The sequence below is a fragment of the Quercus robur genome, chromosome 7 (assembly GCF_932294415.1).
Source record: "Quercus robur chromosome 7, dhQueRobu3.1, whole genome shotgun sequence".
In the NCBI taxonomy this organism is placed as follows: Eukaryota; Viridiplantae; Streptophyta; class Magnoliopsida; order Fagales; family Fagaceae; genus Quercus; species Quercus robur.
Window position 1 is genome coordinate 16,221,034 of NC_065540.1, and position 18,449 is coordinate 16,239,482.

Genomic DNA, 18,449 nt, shown 5'->3' on the forward strand with positions numbered 1-18,449 from the left:
AACAGATGAATGTGAAGACATGCTATACATAAATATGAAAAGAAGGAAAGTTATTCTATTATCTACTTAACAAGAAAATTGTTCTCAAATCACCTATGATCTAATACAAGACACAGCCCTCAGTAGAGGGGAACAGCAGCCTGATCTAGAGTTAGTTTGACCCAATTTTTTTCTGCTTGCAGGTACCTTAGTAAGCTGGATTCCCATCATTTGTGCCACTCACCCAAGGAGAGATTATTGTGCATATCATCTTGCAAAAAAAGGCTGCCTTCTAGCTCGCTCTTTTGTTGCATTTTCTGTCCCCCTAATTTTGTTAGAAGCCACCTTGAGGCTGATGCGTGGGGTGTGACTTACCCCAGACTCCTTTGTACTGAATTTTTACTAATGCTATTATGGTACCTTTACAACCAAAAACAATAGAATTGAACCACCAAAAAAGTGAAGGAAACGAGAAAAAACACATAAAGGGGTCACTTCATATTGGGTTTGCCATTCACCAAATTAAGGTTACTGTTCCTGCAACCTAAATTGGTTAGTTTATAGTAGGTTCACCATTCACCAATTCAAGGTTGCCATTCCAGCAACTTAACTGGGTGAGTTTACAGTGGGTTCACCATTCACCAAACCAGCCAAAATAGTCTCAGAAAAACAAAGTTTAGATCCAGAGCTAAGGAGCAGGGCTTCCCAGGCCATAGCCCCAGGAGCAATATTCTTGCCAATTATTTTCTGCATTAATTCCATTGCTTTACAAACCAATCCTTTTTGGCACAATCCAAATATTACCTCATCAAATGTCTCACATTGAGGACAGAAAAATTTGTCCAAAATTTTCTCAGACAAAACACAAGCTTCCATAATTTCACCTTCACCAATTAAACCTTTCAGCATAATCCTATAAGTCCGAATATTGAACTCAACACCCTTGTCTCCCATGTCCCTCACAAGCTCCCTCATCCTACTCAACTCCCCAGCCCTACATAATGCATCCAATATTGTATTATAAGTAATCACATTGGGCTTGCACCCCAATTCCTCCATTGAACCAATCATCTTAATCCCAGCTTCCACACTATTCTGCTTACACAAACCATATATATGCACATTGTAAGTATAAACATCAGGAACCAAACCCAACACAAGCAATTCATCAAACAACTCATCTGCTTTACCAAAATCCCCTTCCACAATAACCCCCTTCAAAACCATAGTGTAACAAACAATGTCAGGCTTAATCCCATTTATTCTCATCTGATTCAAAACCTCCATAGCATCAAAACCCTTCCTTTCCTTCACCAAAAGCTTTATTACATTAGAATAATCCATTATCCCAGGACAAAAACCCAACTTTTTCATTCTTTCGACAAACCCCATTACCTCAAAACCACTCAAACCCTCTTGTTCACACAAAGTTCTCAATATCAAAGAACAAATCTTTGAATCAAAATCATACCCATCATTTATCATACAGTCCAAAACCTCAATAGCATATTCAACCCTCCTAGTTCTACATAGAGCTTTAGTCAAAATCTTAAAAGTTGACCCTTCAATCCTTATATTCATTTTCTGATGACTATTTAACAAAACCTGAGGAACCCATTTAAGCCCATCACTTTTTTTACAAAGCACTGAGAGCAAAGTATTGAGTGAGTACACTGTAGGTACACAACTAAACTTGGGTATTTCATAAAACAAAGAAACAGCCTCTTCAAGTTTATTGGCATTGCCGTAAATTTTGATGAGGTTAATGAAAACATATTCTGGCGTTTGGAATTTTGGGACACGTTTGAGGTGGTGGAGCACGTGTGGAATGTGGTGGAGTTGAGAGGTTTCGGCAAAGGTTTTGATGAGGTAGTTAAAGGCAGTTGGGGTTGGGTCACAGTTGTAGGTGTTGAAGGTGTGTATGAGAGTTGAGAGGAGGTGGGGTCGTTTGTTTGAGATTTGCTCTTGTTGTGGGGGTTCTTTTTTTATTGTTGTTGCTGCGGTTTGTTTTAGTGTTCGCATGGCTTGGTTTTGATTGAAGATTTGGTGCCATTTGGTTTTGTAAGGTGAGTGTGGCCACTTTCTGTGTTTTCTGAGGAAGTTGTTGGTGGAGGATTTGAGAGAGGAGAGTCTGACCATTTTGAGAGTAGGGATTAAAATGGACGTAGAAATTGAGAGATAGAAATATGAGTTTGGGGAATGGGATTACGAGGTCATAGCTCTCTGACTTGGAGAGGGATGAAAGAGTGATGAAAAAAAGTAACAATTGGCAACAACTGAAGCGTGGCAATTGAGTCTAAGACAGGGGTGCAACGACACCGTTTAGCATAAGAAGTTAAAAAGCAATGAAAAGAAGCAGCTATTATCACCCTTGTTTTAAAGGAAATTTATTAAGTAGTCTAGAGTATTACTCCCTCCTCTTTATATTTATATACATATATATATATATATATATTTTAATACAAAAAAGAATTTCTACTCTAACCTAATTTAAGTGTATATGTATATGAAGATTCTTTTTGAAAACTTGAACCACGATCCTTACCCTCCACACCGCACAAGCATTTATACTTGTAAAGTGACCACCACACCCCCTTGGTACGGTGTTCTTAACTTCTTATTTATATTTTCATTTGAGCACTATCCTTGTTAGATCCGAGCCTTTCAAGCAACGTTTTAAGTTATCAACCATATCACTCAAAAGATTTGATCTTTATTTACTTGAAACCAAAGACGTCTACACTCAAGGGTAGATTAAAGCCTTTACCACACACCTCGACGTGCCAAATCAGCTTCTTACACACCTACATTGTCCTTATATTGTTGGCAAACATATGTCACTCCCATAAGTTGCCATGCCAACCCTTTGTCCACATCATCTCGTACTCTACCATTGCCACAACAGCATGCCATGTCATCAAAATATGCCACTCATCATCACTTTTATCAGCAATAACATCTGACTAGGTTTGACCATTGATTTTTTACTCTTTATTTTTTTTTTTTTTACTAAGGGTCCGTTTGGATACAGTTTATTTTGCTGAAAACTGAAAACACTAACAAAATAATTTTTAAATGTGTGAATAGTGTCGTGGAACTCATTTTTAATGAAAAAGTTGCTGAAAAGTGAGGTTTGTAGATCCCGTGAACAATGCACGGGACCCACTGATAGTGCCATTTCAAACCAATGTGTAGACGTTCAAAGTGTTAATGGGTCTCATGCACAGTACACGGGACGCACTGGCAGGTTTGTGTCCCACATGAAACCAACTTCTGGTTAAAAAAAAAAAAGGCCAAAAATGTGAACGCAAAACGCAGATGTGCAAACCAAGCACACGTTAAGTGTCCCCTACTCAATTTTTAAGCTTATCTCATATTTTTGGTCTGTTTATGCATTTGACAATTCTAAATAGCCAAAACTGAGATTTCTCATTGTATTTAAGTTACTCTAGATGGATCAAATTACATGTGCCAACTCCATTTTGTGCCAGTTTTCTCAAGGGGTGTGTTGAGGGGGAAATTGATGCCTCTGAATAAAATATGGAGTAGCCAAGTCGAAACTCAACGATGGGCTCTTAAAATGATGCCCCAAAGGCTTTCAGTGTGGTGATAAGCATATCCAAGCAAGAAATAAAGGCTGCACTTTGACAAAATAGCAACAAAAGCCCAATAAAAATACTTCACAATAGTTAATTAGTACATTAGTAGTCCTGTTTTGATAATACAAGAAAAACAAATTCTCCAGCGGTAGGGTGAAATTACACTTAAAGTCCAACAGTTCAATTATTAAATAAATTTAAGAAAGTATACACTTCTGAAAGTCCTTGTGTGTCTTGGTCAGGGGGATTTACTGTACTTTCAACCATCATTACATCAATATGAGGGAATAATTCCATTGTTACAAATACATTATATCCTTCAATTGTAAAACAAAAAGTAAAAATTAGAGGTTCCATGGAAAGAAGAAAGGGGTTAATTGGCATGGTGTGAAGGGAAAGAGAGATTCCAACTCAGTGCAGCAAATGTTGAACTAAGATTTTGGGGAATATATATATACATAGGGCATGAATGGGATAGTGTAGGCTATTTTGAGTGAGTGGGTATTTAAGCTTGTGGTGGTGTGATGGAGTTAATGTTGAGGTTAAGGATTTAATAGGTAAAGGGTTGTTTGTGACTGATTAAGAATCATTTATGAGCTGTGAATATGTAGAAAAGGAAAGGGAATGTCTAAGGCTAAGTGAGTGTGGGCTAAGGGGAATGATTTATGAGCTTGGGGACAGCTAAACCACCAACAAAATGGCAAGAAAACCAGAAATTTCAGAAGGGTTGGTCTGTGTTTTGTGGGCTGGTGTGCTTACCCTTTTATAGTGATGTTTAGGGAGGTATTAATTAACAAAAGTTCAAAAACGTAGGACTGATCAGGGGTAGGACAACAAACTTAATTATCCTAGGATTTGGCCATAAATGGGAGATTTGCTTTTGGAATTGCTTTGCTTCTTTGGGTAATATGACACATGGTGAGTATTTGGGGTAATCTTGCATTAAATGTCAAGATTTCTGAAGCTGAGTTTAATCAATAGGATTAAGGCAAGTATCAAGGAGGAATCTTAGTGTTGCAACTGAGATTTGGATCCTAGGAAGTAGGATTCAACACCCCAAGCCAAGTGTCAAAGTTTAAGCCAACTTCAAAGGGTTCTGTTGGAGATCCCTTTATGCCCTCCAAACCACATATTCCCAAATTTTCCCCTTTAGGATTCATGGGCTTGGCACATGAATCATGTCTTGAATGTTTTTGACATTTATGGCATTGATTTGTTAAGATTTGGATAACTTGGTTTCAGCTCCCTTCCACTAGAGATGTAGTCTTAAGGAACATGATGAACCTCCATCACCCATTAGACTTCAGCTGATATCACAACCTCTGGGCACTATTCACGTCAGGTAGAGGGTGACAGAAAGTTAATGGGACAACCTATAGTTCATTCTTAAAGACTTGGTTCTCTTGTAGAGGCCTCCAGCTGTACCTTGGTCAAGGATGAATAAGAGGGAAGTTGGTTGTGTATTTCAGTTCTCTACCCTTGTTGGAGTTCTTTGGATCGAGCTTACTCATGTGGACTGGACCCTCGGGGCTGGGTTGTGTTCATCCCATATTTGAACCTACAAAATGGACATCAATAACACACATTGCGATGGGTTTTCATCCCTCATGGACTCTTATTATTTGTGAACATTTTTGGGTTTTGATGGATATTTGTAATGGGTCTTTGGGCAATGAGTTGTAATATTTAAAATAATAGTATAAGCTTAATTACTTCAAAATGCTTTTGTAAATACTATTTTTTTGAAATGATGAACTCCATAAATCACATCATAATTTAGATGGTGAGCTTGTAGGATGAATGGTTACTGTGAGCTTTGAAGATAAATATTATGGATGTTATGATGTAAATAATGACCATAAGTTTTATGGGTTTATAGTATGTTATGAGATAAATATCATAACCTTCAAGATAACTTTCCATGAGCTTTTATAAAATGATGCCATGGTTTTTTGAGATGATTGTCATAGTAATGTTTAAGAAATTAAAACATTGTTCATCATTGGGATTTTAAGTGAAATAATTATAACATAATATTTTTTGCCAAGCATTAATAATCTTGGGCTTTTGATAAAATAGTGCCAATGTAAATTGGACGAGAACTGGGCTTTTTGATATTGCCAGCGAGAATTGGGCTTTTGATGTTGCCAATGAGAATTGGGTTTTTGATGTTGCTAATGAAAATTAGGCTTTTTGATATTACCAGTGAAAACTGGGTTTTTTTATGTTACTAGTGAGAACTGTGCTTTTTGATAAATAATTTGCCTTGGGTTTGAACCATGGGCTTTGGTTATGGTATTTGAATTCCATTGATGAAATAATTTGCCATGGGTTTGAATCATGGGCTTTGATTATGGGGTTGAATCACATTGATAAAATATCATTGCCATGAATTTGAATCATGGGCTTTAATTATGAACTTGAATTCCATAATAAAATTGTTTTGCCATGTATTTGAATCATGGGCTTTTTCAAATATTGCTAAGCATAAAAATTCCTGGGCTTTAGAAAGAATGAGATTTTAACTTGCTCAATAAATAATCTAGGCTTTACAAAAATATTGGGTCTTATAGTGTTTTACATTTGTAGCCCAATTTTGTGATGGAAAGAAGAATGGTTGTAGGCTAGCATAGTAATAGTAAAAAATATTTAGGTATGGCCAATAATTTGTTGGTGACGTTTGAAAAATAAATAGGTGTTATTTAAATAATATTAGGTGTAAAAAAATGTACCCTAACAGGGTGTAACTTTTGGTTGTATGTCACTAGCAATCTCAAAAGGCCCAGCTAAGTCAAATTAAGCCTTCTAGTCACACCTCATTGATTAGGATAACAATCACCCATAAAATCATTACTTGATTGGCGCAACATTTGTATTCCTTTTATCTTAACATTGTTGAGTAATGTTATAAACATAAATTATTTTATAACATTTTTACAAATTGTTGATATGGCTTTAGTATTTTTCAAATAATTATTGTAAGTAAAAATGAAATGTTAGTGATGGGTCTATGTTAAAATTAATAAGAATTTGTCACATCAGCAGTTTGTAAAATTGTTGTAAAATAGTTTGTAAAAATATTATAAAAAAGTGACGTAGGATTTATCATAAAAATATTATAAAAACATTGTAAAAATAGCATTATTCATGTAATAATAGATAAACTATTAAGATTAAATAGGTATGTATATAATAAATGAATAGAAAGTGCACCGTACGTAAAGAAATTCCTAGTTCTGATATTATTAGAATAATGATACATTTACAAACTATTTTACAACATTTTTACAAAATGTTGATGTGGCCAATCTTTTATTGGTTTTTATCTAAGTCCACCATTAATAATCACTTTTTTCATTTACTAATAGTCACTCACCACATCAGCAGTTTGTAAAAAAATTTGTAAAATTGTTTGTATCTCTAGCATATTCTTTAAAAATAGTAAATTATTCTTTTAACTATATTGTGTTTTTAAATTTAAAATTGTTGAACTAAAAGATAAGTGATATAAGATTTATTATGAAAATATTATAAAAACATTATAAATATAGCATTGTTCGTATAATAATAGATAAACTATTAAGATTAAATAGGTATGTATATTTTTCTCAAAAAAATAGGTATGTATATAATAAATGAATAGAAAGTGCACCGTACGTAAAGAAATTCCTAGTTCTAATATTATCATGTTGCCTACGCGTTTGGAATACTGGGCAAAGAAAATTAATTGATAGGTCAAAGGAGGCTTAAAAAAAATGTTGGAACCGTAATGTTAAAGACTATGGACTTGTTCAACATTCATAACGGATAAGCCACGAATAATACATATGTAATTCATAATTGTCAATTAATTGAGAAAGTCTCTAAAACACCAAATGATTCACCGATTTTTTTTTTTCACATCTTCCTTTATGTTTTTGTGTTGTGATAAGTCTAGTTGAGTGTGTTTTCTACGAGTGATATTATTTCACACACACTGTTGCACATAAAATACTCATATAATTTTGCACTGAACTCATGACTTCATGTGTGCACTGGTTGTTAGTTATTACCCTTTTAAAATGAATATGAGTGAGATGCAAAAAAGTCTATAAAAAATTGGGTATCCCTAATTACAGAACTACAATTTATTTTAGCCAATCTGTTGTCAAGATCAAGCTGTGGTTTCGGGGTATAGTTTTCGACCACGCCAAAATAAAGACCCTCTTTCAATCCATTTACAGGTTGAAACTTGAAAGCGAGAGAATGACTAATATAAGGTGACTCAAGCCTGCCAGATTAGACCTTGTTTTGACTATGCAATTGGGAATTTAATTTCATACCCATTTATTTTCCACGATTATAGTCAAGTCAAAACGTGTTGGCTCTTATCTTGGTTCATATTAGGACATATAAATGCAAACATTTGTCTTCTATTCTTATTTGTAAAATGTAACCATACAATTGACCAATTATCATCAGTAATTCCCATTTTTTCCTCATTTCTTTCTTGTTAAAGTCCTAAATTAACGGGAGTAACATCGCTTTCATGTGAATTATGAAATGAGTGTTGCAACACTTATAAACCTTATAAACTAATAAATTAATGAGTTAACAATCACAAAAGCAAAATTCAAACACTATTTATTCTATTATTTAAGTAACATCAATTACATTATTGTCACTTTTTAAAAAAAAAAGCATTATTATAACGCTTGATCATAAATTTTTAGTATGATAATAATTTTAGCATTTTCTTTAAAACACATTTATTGAAAATTTTGTGTGACAAAACTTATTGAATTATTTAATTTATTTATTCTTATGCAACTAGAAAACTAATTAATTGTAGGTTCCAGTTATTTCAATTGGTAAAATCTCTGATAGTTAAATAAGAGACTTGGAGTTCAATCCCAGCTTATACCAAAAAGACAAAAACCGATTGATACTTTAATTTGATGATAAAAAAAATAAAAAAAGCCTAAGTTGAAAAGGCCCTCAGGCAATGCTGCTGCACAAAGGCCACAGCGTAGCTCAAGTCAGAGCTTTTGAGTTTTCATTCTTCCAACTAAGTTGAAAAGTTCTAGTCTGCCAAGGATTGTGAGTTTGAAATTTGAACCCGTAGCCCATGTGGGGATGGAAAAAAAAAATCATACTTGTCAATTGAAAATTTCTGGGGCATACTGCAATGTGAACATTTTCTTAGTCTTGAATTTCATACACAAAGGGATAGGCCCCCACTGCATATAAATAAGAAACTTCAAAATTTCTTAGGACAAACTTACCAACAAGATAGAAGTATAGAACATAGAACAGCTTGAATCCCATCATTATGGCAGAACCGAGTGCACCACAAGCTAATCCCCTTTGGGTGATTAGCCCTCACTATTGTGCCCCTTACCCTGTGGATCTTGGAATTGTCAGGAAAGTTTTGACCATAAGTGATGGCAACTTTGTTGTCACCGATACTAATGGCAACATTATTTTCAAAGTAAAAGGAGTCCTCTTAACCCTCGTTCATCAACGTCGGATCATAGTTGATGCTGCTGGAAATCCTATTGTTACTATTCGAGATAAGGTAATTACCAACCTCTAATTAGTGATTTGTTCTTAGATCAAGAAAAAATAAATTTATTGATTTGTTAGCAGTGAGAAGAAAGCTAGCTAAATAAGTGCCCGTTTCCCTGCCTTAACACGTATATTTCATGGTTTAAATTTTATCTTTTTTATGTAAAGAGTCTAGGAACAACAATTTTTACAAATTTTTTCATCGTTGTTGACATGGTATGTTATGTAGTAAAAGTAGTGTCGCTGCAGAACCCAGTCGACATTAATGTTGTGTTCTGGGCAAAGCTTTTATTTTTATTTTATTGATATCTAATCTGGTGCATGCATATGTTGTCATGTTATTTAAAATTTTAATTTACATGACACTAAATACATCTTTATATTTATACTACTTGATCTGAAACATTAAATAAGCTTCTTTTTTTTTTTTCCTTAATGCAGGTAATGAGTGCACATAGCAGGTGGCAAGCTTTTAGGGGAGAAAGCACAGATTCTAAAGATTTGCTCTTCAGCGCTAAGACACATTCTGTGCTCTATCTCAAGACTAAATTAGATGTGTACTTAGCACATAACACAACAGAGAAGGTTTGTGATTTCAAGGTTGAAGGGAGTTGGCTCGAACGGTCTTGTGTCATTTATGCTGGGGACTCTTCCACAGTCATTGCCAAAGTAAGATATTCACTGCACAATTAAACATGCACAAAATCTCTCTTAGTTGGTAAAAACCACCTCATAATATATGATTAATATAATCAATTACCCTTATAGCTTTGGATAGATGTATTCAAAGATAAATTTGGATTTCAATTTTCATTAATTCTAGAGTCATTATATTAGACATAAATTTTTACATTACCTATTGTAATTAGTGAAAAAAAATGAATATTATTGATAAGTGTAAGTGAAAGTAATGTTGTTCCAATCATAAAAATAGTGTTAGTGAAAAAAGTTGCATCCTTCTCATTAGTCTTCAAATTTTTATTTTTGAAGCCCATTCCTCTTCAATTTATATTTTAAATCATTTGAATAAATAAATTGACAAAACATTTTTTTTCTATCAATGGAATTTATAGATGAATTTGAGTTTTATTACTTTGTGAATTTTGGATTGATGCACTTAAAATGTGGTTTTTGAGCTCTTTCTCACAGTAAGGTATTTCTAATATGTTGAGGCATATGCATTTTCCCCCTTTTAAAGAAATGAATTTGTGCACCCTAAATTGAATTTTTAATAATATTGTCAATGCGCAATTTCAATACACAAATATTGGGAAAAAGCTTAAACTAATTCAATTGGTACTTTGGGAATTGCAGATGCATAAGAAGCGCACGGCTCAAAGCATTTTGATTGGAAAGGATAACTTCATGGTGACAGTTTATCCTAACATAGATTATGCATTCATAGTTGCCCTTATTGTGATTCTAGATGAAATTAACCGTCCGAGTAAAGCAGTAGTAGTTGTGTAATTTAACTGGTATGTAATTTTAACAAAGATATTTAGAATTCAAATATGTCATTTCCCATTATAAAACTATCAAATTTACCCCACCCCTAAAAAAACTGATGTTGTACAATGAAATTGAGAAGGTTGGTTGGAAACAATAAGTTTGTATGATGTATAGTAATAAATGAAGTTTGGCTTGATATTTTCATCGTCGGCTTCTCCTTCTTCTTTTAAGTATATTGTGCATCTTCTTCCTTTTTTTTTTAAGTATACTTGTTATTAGTTTCTCTCAATATTTCAATAATTTTTGCCTAGAGCCTTGTAACTCAATTAGTTAGTACCTCCTAGCATTTCCAACATAAAAATCTAGGATTCAAATCCCCCCACTTCCAACTATGCTCATAGTGAACCTATTAACTAAAACGTTCTCAATTTTAATGATATCCCAATTTTAATGATATCCCTTACTTTGATGGGGTATTATACAAAGAAGATAGCATATATTGGATATTGAAGATTTTTTTTCTTTTGCAAAGAATCCTAAAGATTTCAAGGTGCAAGTTGTATCAAGCACATTTAACGGTTTGGTCAAGTTTTAAAACATTGCATCTTTTGCCTCATACCAACCACATTTAACGGTCCCTCACACGGTCACACCGATAGAAAGGAAGCCTTACATAGATTCCAGCATATATATAAAGGCAAAATATCATGTGCACAGAGGCAAATAGATATTCTAGCATCAACGATATAAAAGAAGCCCCCCTTAGATTAGGTACTTTCAAATCCAAACATGTATTTCCCCATCATGTAAGTACACAAAAATAGATCTAAGTAGAAAAAAAATGAATCGAAGTGATCCAAATGGACTGAATTGGACAAAATGGAACAAAGTGGACAAAATGGACAAAATCGGACAGAATAGGAATAAGGTGGACTGAATAAGACCGAATAAGAATGAATAGACCAAATTGGACCGAAATGCACAGAATAGACCAAATAGGAACAAACTGGACCGAATAGGACAGAAATGGACAGGCTAGACTAAAGTGGACCAAATAAGACCAATGTGGACTAAATAGGACCGACGTGGACAGAATGAACCAAATAGAACCAAATTGGACAAAATAGACCAAATAGGACCAAAGTGGACCGAATGGCCCAAATAGGATTGAAGTGGATTAAGGTGGACAAAATGAACTGAATAGGACCAATCTGAACAAAATAGACCGAATAGGACCAACATGGATCAAAGTGGACAATATGGACTAAATAGGACCAAATAGAACCAAATTAGACAGAATAGACCGAATAGGACCAAAGTGGACAAAATGGACTGAATAGAACCAATGTGGATAAAATGGACTGAATAGGACCAAAGTAGACCGAATGGCCTGAATAGGACTGAAGTGGATCAAAGTGGACTGAATAGGACCAAATTGAACCAAAGTAGACAGAATGAACCAAATAGGACTAAAGTGGACCAAATAGAGCTTTAGTGGACAGAATGGACTAAATAGGACCGAATATGACTAGATTGGACTGAAGAGGATAGAATGGACCGAATAGAACCAATGTGGACCAAATAAGACTTTTGAATATGTAAAGTTGTGATTTACAACTATTTTTTATGTTAGCTTTGTTCCATGACAAAAAGTGTTGTAATTGCAATAAATTATTTCCTTGTATTTTGTGGGATTTTATTGTATTGGGTTTAGTATTAAGTTGGTGAAGAATTAAGCTTGCAATGAAGATCAGTGCAATTTCGCAACTATCTCGCAAGAAGCTCACAAGTAAAGGTTCTCGTGAAAAGATCACGTGAAAAGCACATGCTAGAAGCTAAAGAGTCAAGTGTCAAGCTGTATTTTGCAAGTACTTCGCAAGAAAGGCCATCTCATGAGATACCCACGAAACTCTCTATATAGAGAATTTTAAGTGTAACTTTCTTACCCTTCACCTATACTATATATACCCTCATTACCCACAAAAGTAGAGGAGGCTATTCAAAGAGAAAACCCTAGAGACGTTTCTACAACACAACCCACCCTTGTTTAGAGAGAGCTACTCATCCTTTAGTGAGAAATCATTGTAGTCTTTTCTCCTTCCCTCTCCCATTGTTATACCTTGAGAGGAGATTTGTACTCAAACACAACCCACACCTATTTAGAGTGTAGAAAGTGTTTTGAAACTTAGGCAACATTTGGGATTTGCCAATGAGGCTTGGAGGGTGCAATCAGGCGGTATTGTGGGATCCAGATAACTAGGGAAGACAAGACTTTGAGAAGTCCATTGGTAGCAAGAGTTTGGAAAGCTCAAGTACATTAGGTAGATTATGCTTGAAGGGTCTTTTTGATATTTGTGTACACCAACTTATTCTCTAGTGGATTGATTTCGACTTGGAGGGTCACGGAAAGGTTTTTCACCGAGTTCTTTGGTTTCCTCTTCGATAACACATCATCTTGTTATCTTGTGGTTGCATCTCTCTTCTCTTACTTTTTGTGCCTTACATTTATTGTTTATTGCTTATGTTCATGCACTAGAGTAGTTTTGGTTTATTCCGCTTCATTTACTCTTGTTCCGCACTTAGATAAGTTAAAGTAAAAGCAATTTAGCCATAATTTAAAATTGGGCGTCTAAACAAGCTATAGTGTTTCACACTAATTTGAGCTTTCAGAATATTTATCATTTTTATGGCATTTTTAGGGCTCATATTTCTAATTTTTAACGTCTATTTTAGTATTTTCTTTGTATTTTTTAACTCAAAACTAAAGCGTTTAGCCCAAATATAATAAAATTTCATAATTTTTAACCCAAAAATTAAAACAAAAAGGAATTTTTGAGCTAAGATTGAAAAGAAAACCTACAAAAAGAAATCAATTTAGGCCCAATTAGCCTAAAATGGACTGAAGGGAGACCGAAATTGATCGAGTGAGCCGAATTGGACCAAATAGAAATTGTTTAATTTTTAAGAAGAACAAATTATCTTCAATAAAATTTAGATAAAAATTTATACATTATATTACAATACAAAATAATTATTTATTCTCACTCATCACATGAGTTTGCTACTAGTTATATAGAAAAGCTAATTAAAATATGTCAAGAATCCTTTTTTTTTTCTTTTTTCTTTTTTTCTGAGAAAAATATTTCAAGAATCTCGTTAGACTGAGAGGACCATTTTAAGCTCTGAGTACAATGTGGCCTGTATATTTTTGCTCTGGATAAGAAGAGTCAAAATCCGATTCGGTCAGGCTTTAAAACATTGCATCTTTTGCCTCATCCCAACCACATTTAACTGTCCCTCAAAGGCTCAAACCGATATAAAGGAAGCCTTACACAGATTCCAGCATATATATAAAGGCAAAATATTATGTGCACAGAGGCAAATGATACTTTCCATTTCCTTATTTAATTAAATACTATAAATCTAAAGATTTACTAAGTGCCCTATAAAAGAAGTCTCGCATAGATATTCTAGCATCAACAATATAAAGGAAGCCGCCTTAGATTCCAGCATAAAGTTGCAAAATATGTTCTTCCTAATCCATTTCAATAATGTGGCCGGAATCCACACACAATAAGGAAGATGATGCATATATCCGACACATAAAATACTCACTTCTATTCAAAGTTCCTTCCTAGCAATATCTATAAAAGAGGCCTCACTCAAAAATCTTTTAGCAAAAGACCCAAAAGCAAGACTAGTGTTATTTACAAACACCTATAGTACTCTTGCCTCAATATCATGGCTAAACCAGTCGTGGCCAAACCATTCATGGTTCAACCCCTTCCAGTTATAGCTCCAGCTGGTACACTTTTTGTCACTCCTGTTCCAATTATCGGCCCTCAGTACTGTGAACTTTACCCAGTTGATCTTGCACTTATTAGAAAGGTCATGATCATTTCCGATGGCAACTTTGTTGTCACGGACACCAATGGGAATGTCATTTTGAAAGTGAAGGGAGCCATACTAAGCCTTCGTGACCGTCGTGTCCTGATTGATGGTACTGGAAATCCTATTGTCACTCTTCGACAGAAGGTTTGAAGATTTTGAATTTGTTATTTGGTTTAATTATACTTAAATTCTTTTGAGTTCGAGATTGGGAGAGAGGTTATAAGTCTATTCTTCTTCCTTTTTTTAATGAAAACGATTTGCATGCATCACTAAAGATTTTTATTTATATAATAAATCTAATTTATGTAGATTCTAGTTAGTTCAACTAGTAAAGTCTTTAATAATTGAATAAGAAATTTGAGATTCAATCTCCGTATACACCAAAAACTGATTGGTGTCTTGGTCTGATAATAAAAAGTTATCATCAGAAGTGTACGTCATAAGTTATAACTCTCTCAAAAAAAAAAAATCTAACTTACATTAATCATTTGTTTGTCATTTAAAATTGAGTCAAAATAGCCAAGAGCCCCTAACTATTGACTTATCATAGCCTTTATGACTGTCATGTCGTAATTGATGTTGCTTGTGTTTCCAACGAAGAAATTCATGGTTCAAATTTACCCGCTCCAAACTATCAAATTACCTAAAAATATTGTGAGTTAAAATACATATTTTTGAGATTAAATACTAATCCAAAATAACTTTAAAATAATGTTTACTAGCTAGCTTAATTACATGATAAACAAAAATAAAAAACCACAAGAGAAATGTCATTTTCTAAGTAAATATGAGAAGGTCACATTTCCAACCTCAAAAAAAAGCTAGAATAATTTATCCTTTTTATTTTATCCTTTTCATGTTTTTATGTAGATGATGACTGCTCATGACAGATGGCAAGTCTTTAGGGGTGATAGTGAAGACCCCTTTGATCTAATTTTTAGCGTAAAGCGATCTTCTCTGCTTCAACTGAAGACCAAGTTACTTGTGTACTTGGCAAATAACAGAAACGAGGATGTTTGTGATTATAAGGTCGAAGGGAGCTGGTTTGAAAAATCTTGTATCATTTGTGCTGGAGAATCTTCCACTGTGGTTGCCCAGGTAAGGTCCCCCACTTTGAAAAGTGGAAGTAGAAGAATTTGGATTATAAACGAGCGGAAACAAACTGACTATTAAATGTTAAAGATTAATATATATATATATATATATAAATATTTATATATATATAACTAAAATTATCACATAAATTTTGACTTAATATTAAAGTTACCGTAATTTTCATCAAATATATATATGTAGGGGCTACGGCCCAAAATAATGAGTTGGGCCTTGGGCCCGTCCGAGGAGGCAACGTGGCTCAGCGATCCACGTTTTAAGCCTTATCACGAGAGGCAAAAAAAAAGGTTCGAGGAGGAATTCCTCCTCGGACACTGAAAATCCAGAGCAGAGGTACGTCAAAGTCACTGAACCCCATCCCCTAAATACGGGAAAATGATAGAAACACAAAATATCTCAGCAAAAACTGCCGCCACCACATTGAATGCACTACAACTACCTTCCTAGCCGCATTAATGTGGAGAAGACCCCTGAACAGTGTTGCCTTGGCCACCGTAACTCACAAAGGATTGAAAGAGGTGTCTGATGGGATGGGTGCTCAAGTGGAGGCTTGGATGATCAACAAGTGTAAAGCCCCAGATGGTAAAGAAGGGTCTATATAATGTATAGAAACCCCCATAAGAAAGGGGGATAGAAAAAAGAGGGGAGAATACTGTGGCATGCAAAGAAACCCTAATATGTCGGTCTGTATACATAAATTAGACTTTGAATCTCCTCAGACTGTGAGATTTTTCAATGTAATAGTTTTTGTTCTTGTCCATGTGTACCTTTATCCCATGCAAATCTCTGTCTAACTTATCTAACCTTAGTTCTTAAACCCATACTCTACTAAATTCATTGTGTTGGGCTTTTTGGATCGAGACTTCACACGATTGGGGTTTGGGCTCCTAAAATTGTCCCCCTACAATATATATATATATATTAACTTTCTCTAATATTATCACATAAATTTTGGAGAATTCACAATTATATACATCATTATTTTTTAGTATATATTTTTTAATTATTTAAATTCTATTCAATATTTAAAATTTTAAACTCTTCATTAGAATATTACCAAATCATAATTAGAATTATCATAATTATCAAATTTCATATTTAGATTAAAAATAAAAATAAAAGATAGAAAAAAAATCATAATTTTTAAAACTTTTTATTCAGACCACAAGGCGAATTCAAGTTTATTATTACTAAGCTAACATGTTCGAGTTTTTTTTTTTTTTTTTTGGTCAAATAACTTGAATTTGTTCACAAGCTTCTTATATCCCCATATATAGTAAACAACACGACTAAATTTTTTTCCCTTCCTATAATCAATAACTAAATTATGGTTTCAAATTTATATCATTTGAGATAGTTAGAATGATTTTTTTATGAAATTATAAAAACTAGATTCAACAACCTTGCATTGTTAAAAATTATATTATAAATTTTACTATAAAATAGAATACTATTTAAACTATCAATAATTTACAAATACTTATTTGGTATCTTATATATGAATGTATTCACAAACTTACGCAATCTAATATATCAGGCTATGTGAGTATGTTTTTATACATATATACATACAAACATAATATCATATATATATATATATATATATATGCTTAAATCAAGTTTCATATTCACAAACTTGTTAATGAACATATTTTTTTTAATTTTACCTTAGCTTATTTAATAGTCAAACTTAAACTTGATTTTGAACTCGACTTATTTGCAAAAATAAACGAATAAAATTAATTTTTTTTCTTGAGACGCAATGAAATTATTTATAAACATTTTTATTCATTTATATCCCTAATTGGAAGATGTTATAACACGTGAATAATAATTGATGATATAGAAGTACTGGACTTCTTAGCCAAAATAAGGTACGTCATGTTTTGTACGTCATGTTTTAATTTGTTCCAATCGAAAGACAGTCCTCTCTTTGGTGTATCATCTGAAGACTTATATAGTCATCCTTATATTAAATGTAAAGACTAAGTCCTCTTCTTGGTTTATCATTTGAAGGCTTCAACCTTACATTAAGGTATATCATTTGAAGGCTTCAACCTTACATTAAATTCAGTTTGTTAATGTTGAAAATGCAGATGCATGAGAAGATGACAGTTAAAAGTATTCTGATCGGGAAAGACAACTTCATGGTGACAGTTTATCCTAATATTGATTATGCATTCATAGTTACGCTTATCGTCATTCTAGACGCTATTAACCAGACCTTCTAGGGTCTAGATGATTTGTAACAGAAACTACAGTTTCGCTTTATCTATATGAATAAGCCATCCTTCCATTCTACTTTGGAAGTTAAGAAATTGAGCAGTGTGTTCACTTCACAATATGAACGTCCTTGTATGTGTATTTCAAACATTATATGAATAATAATATTGTTGTTGTTGCAAAATATTGTATGAAAATTGTAATACCCCAATTTTTGTTTTTATGATTATCACTGTACCTTTTCAATTTTATTATAGAGTTGAGGTAGTATATGTGTGTGCACAGCAAGATGGGAATAGACAATTTTTGTGGTGCTACAAATAGGCAAGAAAAATCAAAGTTTTAGAACATACAATTTAGTGCGACAATTAAATAAATAAATAAATAAAAAGAAAAGACGAAGATGTTTTATGGGCCTCTTGGAAACTAAAGAGATAAGCTTAAGTGGGTTTTAAACTCCAGCCCACTACCCCACCAAGCCCATATCTTTGAAATGTTAAAATATAAGGAGGAAAAGATAAATTAGGGTTTTCATAAGTAGGGTTTCATCACTTAGGGGGCTAAGCGGTGTTTTTTCCTTGGAGTTTAGAGCACATACAATTGAAGAGGCAAAATTGTTTAGGGGCACAAGTTTTGGGCTACGAAATC

At 33.6% G+C, this 18,449-nt stretch overlaps 3 protein-coding genes across 3 annotated transcripts; 2 read left to right on the plus strand and 1 right to left on the minus strand.

The window, feature by feature from the left end:
• On the minus strand, positions 1-2,225 carry LOC126692501 (pentatricopeptide repeat-containing protein At2g38420, mitochondrial). The gene has a single exon (XM_050388128.1). The coding sequence runs from the start codon at positions 2,116-2,118 to the stop codon at positions 586-588; it is 1,533 nt and encodes a 510-aa protein (XP_050244085.1). The 5' UTR covers positions 2,119-2,225; the 3' UTR covers positions 1-585.
• Positions 2,226-8,796: 6,571 nt separating this feature from the next.
• On the plus strand, positions 8,797-10,778 carry LOC126692503 (protein LURP-one-related 15-like). The gene is made up of 3 exons (XM_050388129.1): positions 8,797-9,135; positions 9,567-9,794; positions 10,440-10,778. The coding sequence occupies exons 1-3, from the start codon at positions 8,890-8,892 to the stop codon at positions 10,590-10,592; spliced, it is 627 nt and encodes a 208-aa protein (XP_050244086.1). The 5' UTR covers positions 8,797-8,889; the 3' UTR covers positions 10,593-10,778.
• A 3,488-nt stretch (positions 10,779-14,266) lies between these two features.
• On the plus strand, positions 14,267-17,809 carry LOC126691089 (protein LURP-one-related 15-like). Its single transcript, XM_050386169.1, has 3 exons — positions 14,267-14,609; positions 15,336-15,563; positions 17,675-17,809. Exons 1-3 carry the CDS (start codon positions 14,316-14,318, stop codon positions 17,807-17,809), a joined length of 657 nt encoding a protein of 218 aa, XP_050242126.1. The 5' UTR covers positions 14,267-14,315.
• Positions 17,810-18,449: the final 640 nt, after the last annotated feature.

Coding starts and splice junctions, on each gene's coding strand:
- LOC126692503 (XM_050388129.1), top strand. CDS start 8,890: ATGGCAGAACCGAGTGCACCACAAGCTAATCCCCTTTGGGTGATTAGC. Junction 9,136..9,566: donor TTGTTACTATTCGAGATAAG/GTAATTACCAAC, acceptor TCCTTAATGCAG/GTAATGAGTGCACATAGCAG. Junction 9,795..10,439: donor CTTCCACAGTCATTGCCAAA/GTAAGATATTCA, acceptor TGGGAATTGCAG/ATGCATAAGAAGCGCACGGC.
- LOC126691089 (XM_050386169.1), top strand. CDS start 14,316: ATGGCTAAACCAGTCGTGGCCAAACCATTCATGGTTCAACCCCTTCCA. Junction 14,610..15,335: donor TTGTCACTCTTCGACAGAAG/GTTTGAAGATTT, acceptor GTTTTTATGTAG/ATGATGACTGCTCATGACAG. Junction 15,564..17,674: donor CTTCCACTGTGGTTGCCCAG/GTAAGGTCCCCC, acceptor TTGAAAATGCAG/ATGCATGAGAAGATGACAGT.
- LOC126692501 (XM_050388128.1), bottom strand. CDS start 2,118: ATGGTCAGACTCTCCTCTCTCAAATCCTCCACCAACAACTTCCTCAGA.